The sequence below is a fragment of the Otolemur garnettii genome, unplaced genomic scaffold (assembly GCF_000181295.1).
Source record: "Otolemur garnettii isolate 467f Iridium unplaced genomic scaffold, OtoGar3 scaffold00112, whole genome shotgun sequence".
Taxonomy (NCBI): domain Eukaryota; kingdom Metazoa; phylum Chordata; class Mammalia; order Primates; family Galagidae; genus Otolemur; species Otolemur garnettii.
Genome location: NW_003852507.1, coordinates 6,636,934 through 6,639,669, shown reverse-complemented (window position 1 = coordinate 6,639,669; position 2,736 = coordinate 6,636,934). Strand labels below are relative to the sequence as shown.

At 36.4% G+C, this 2,736-nt stretch overlaps 1 protein-coding gene across 1 annotated transcript in view; it reads left to right on the top strand.

Annotated features, from left to right (window-relative positions):
• Positions 1-2,736, top strand: part of CCT6B (chaperonin containing TCP1 subunit 6B) — a 38,166-nt gene that overhangs the window by 19,727 nt on the left and 15,703 nt on the right. Inside the window, exons 5-6 of the mRNA XM_012809729.2 lie at positions 161-271; positions 430-589. Coding sequence (XP_012665183.1) covers positions 161-271; positions 430-589 — 271 coding nt within the window. The remainder of the gene's footprint in view (positions 1-160; positions 272-429; positions 590-2,736) is intronic.

The window sequence follows — 2,736 nt, the reverse complement described above, 5'->3', positions numbered from 1 at the left end:
TGGGGCCGGATTTGAACCTGCCACCCTTGGTATGTGGGGCCAGTGCCCTACCCACTTGAGCCACAGTGCCACCCAGTTTTGTTACAACTTTAAAAGTATAATTTTATGTCAAACTTCAGAGTGTGTATACAAAGTAAGAAATATTACATATTTTCAATAGGTTGATCAGAGGATTAGTTTTGGATCATGGTGTCCGACATCCAGATATGAAGAAACGAGTGGAAGATGCATTTATCCTTACTTGCAACGTCTCACTAGAATATGAAAAGACGTACGTGTTAGTTTCTGTGTAACTTTCGGAATTGTTTTTTCTAAAAGTGTTCTTAAATCTTTTTCTGTCCTCCCGGATCTTTATTGTAAACTCCTTCCACCCATCCTGCCTCCCTTTTCCCTTCTGTCTTTACTAGCTTGTTTTTATTAATCTTTCAGAGAGGTGAGCTCTGGTTTCTTTTATAAGACTGCGGAAGAGAAAGAGAAATTAGTAAAAGCTGAAAGAAAATTTATTGACAATAGAGTCCAAAAAATAATAGACCTGAAAGACAGAGTCTGTGCAGAACTCGATAAAGGATTTGTTGTCATTAATCAAAAGGTGAGAAAGAAAGTTTCGATTTTAATTCCTTGCAAATGTTCTGTAGCATTTCCCAAACTGTGTTGTATGGAACCCTAGAAGTCTCCAATGCCTTTGTAGGGAATCTGTGTTGTCAAAACGATTTTCATAATAATAATAATAATGAAAAAAATCTTTATCAAGTGTCTTCAAAAAAAAAAAAAATGTACTGACATTTGCCAGGATGGTGAAAAATTAGTATAGTAGGTAAAAGGTAAAACTTGTGGCACCTTAGTACAAATCAAAGCAGTAACGCCAAATTATACTAGTAGCCATTGCATTTTTATTGACTCATTGCCATATACTTGTAGTTCTAAAAAAAGAAAAAATGGAAGTTTCATGTAACATTGTCTTGAGAAAGTATTAAAATGTATTAATTTTATTAAATTTTGACCTTTAAATATGTATTGTTTTATTTTATGCAGTTAATGAATTAATTATTTAATTTTGGAGATAGGGTCTCACTCTGTTGCCCAGGATAGAATGTAGTGGGATATCATAGCTTGCTGCAGTCTCACACTCTTGGGCTCAAGTGATCCTCCTGTGTCCGTCTCTCAAATAGCTGGGACTAGCCCAGCTAATTTTTCTATTTTTTGTGGAGACGGGATCTTGTTCTTGCTTAGGCTGGTCTCAAATTTCTGACCTCAAGGGATCCTCCTATCTTGGCCTCTCCAAGTTCTAGGATGATGGGCATGAGCCACTGTGCCTTGCCTAAACATGTACCCTTTTATAATTCTATGTGACAACATATGAAGTGCATACAAAGCACTTTTGCTATATACTAGAATGTTGTCTCAAAGGAAAAGTCTTGTGTAGTTGTTTGAATGGCCACTTTTTTATGGAGTGTAATTTTTGCTTGAAAGAATGACTGACAAACTATTATTATTTAGATATGGATATTCAGAATGTTTTTCTCGAATGAATGAAGCAGTCCTGTTACTTCAAGGAAAACAACTGCAAATATTTGTTGTCAATAACATTTCAACTTTCAAACAAAAATTAGGATTTCAGAAAACTTGTATCTGCTACTGTGCACTTGACAGCTTCCCAATACTTAAAAGACTTTTCTGATGGCTTAGTGCCTGTAGCTCAGTGGATAGGGTGCCAGCCACATACCCCAGGGCTGTCTGGCTGGGACTACTCAATGATAACTACAACAAAAAAATAGCTGGGTGTTGTGGCAGGTACTGGTTGTCCCAGCTACTTGGGAGGCTGAGGCAAGAGAATCGCTTAGCCAAGAGTTTGAGGTTGCTGTGAGCTGTGATATTATGGCACTCTGCAGAGGACAACAGAGTGAGACTCTGTTTAAAAAAAAGACTTTTGGGTAGCTCCTAGGCTCAAAGGAGTCGGGTGCCAGCCCCGTGTGCCGGAGGTGGCGAGTTCAAACCCAGCCCCGGCCAAAAAACTGCAAAAAAAGAAAAAAAAAAAGACTTTTCTGATAGTATTAGTGATGAAATTAACAAATGTGATTTTTTCCACACTGTATAATTATGAAATGTGTCAACATTTGTAAGTTTTGCCTAATTCAATGAATCATTATTTTCTAAATGACTAAAGAAATGCATAATTTATAAAATCATGCTTGGACAAATTATTGAAAGCACAAGGCACACAAGTAGATTTTAATGTGGGACAGAATGAGAAGTTTTTGATAGTAGTTTCATATTGAAATTGACCTTCCAGAAACTACTTTGTTATATTAGCAAGAATATCCATAGTTATCTGAAAAGGCTATTAAAATATTCCTCTCTTTTCAATATTTATCTGTGTGGGGCCAGATTTTCTTCATATACTTAAACCAAAACAACATATCATGACAAATGGATTGCAGAAGCAGATAAGAAAATCCATCTACCTTCTATTAACACAGATATAAAAGAGATTTGAAGAAGTCTCTCACCCTATATATTTTTGTTTTGAAAAGTATCATAAATTTTCATTAAAATGTTATTTATGTTAATATAAAATAAGCTTAGGTCAGGTGCTATGGCTCATTCCTGTAATCCTGGCACTCTGGGAGGCCAAGGTGCGTGGATCGTTTGAGCTCAGAAGTTTGAGATCAGCCTGAGCAAGAGTGAGACCTGGTCTCTACTAAAAATGAAAAACTGAGGCAAGAGGACTGCTTGAAC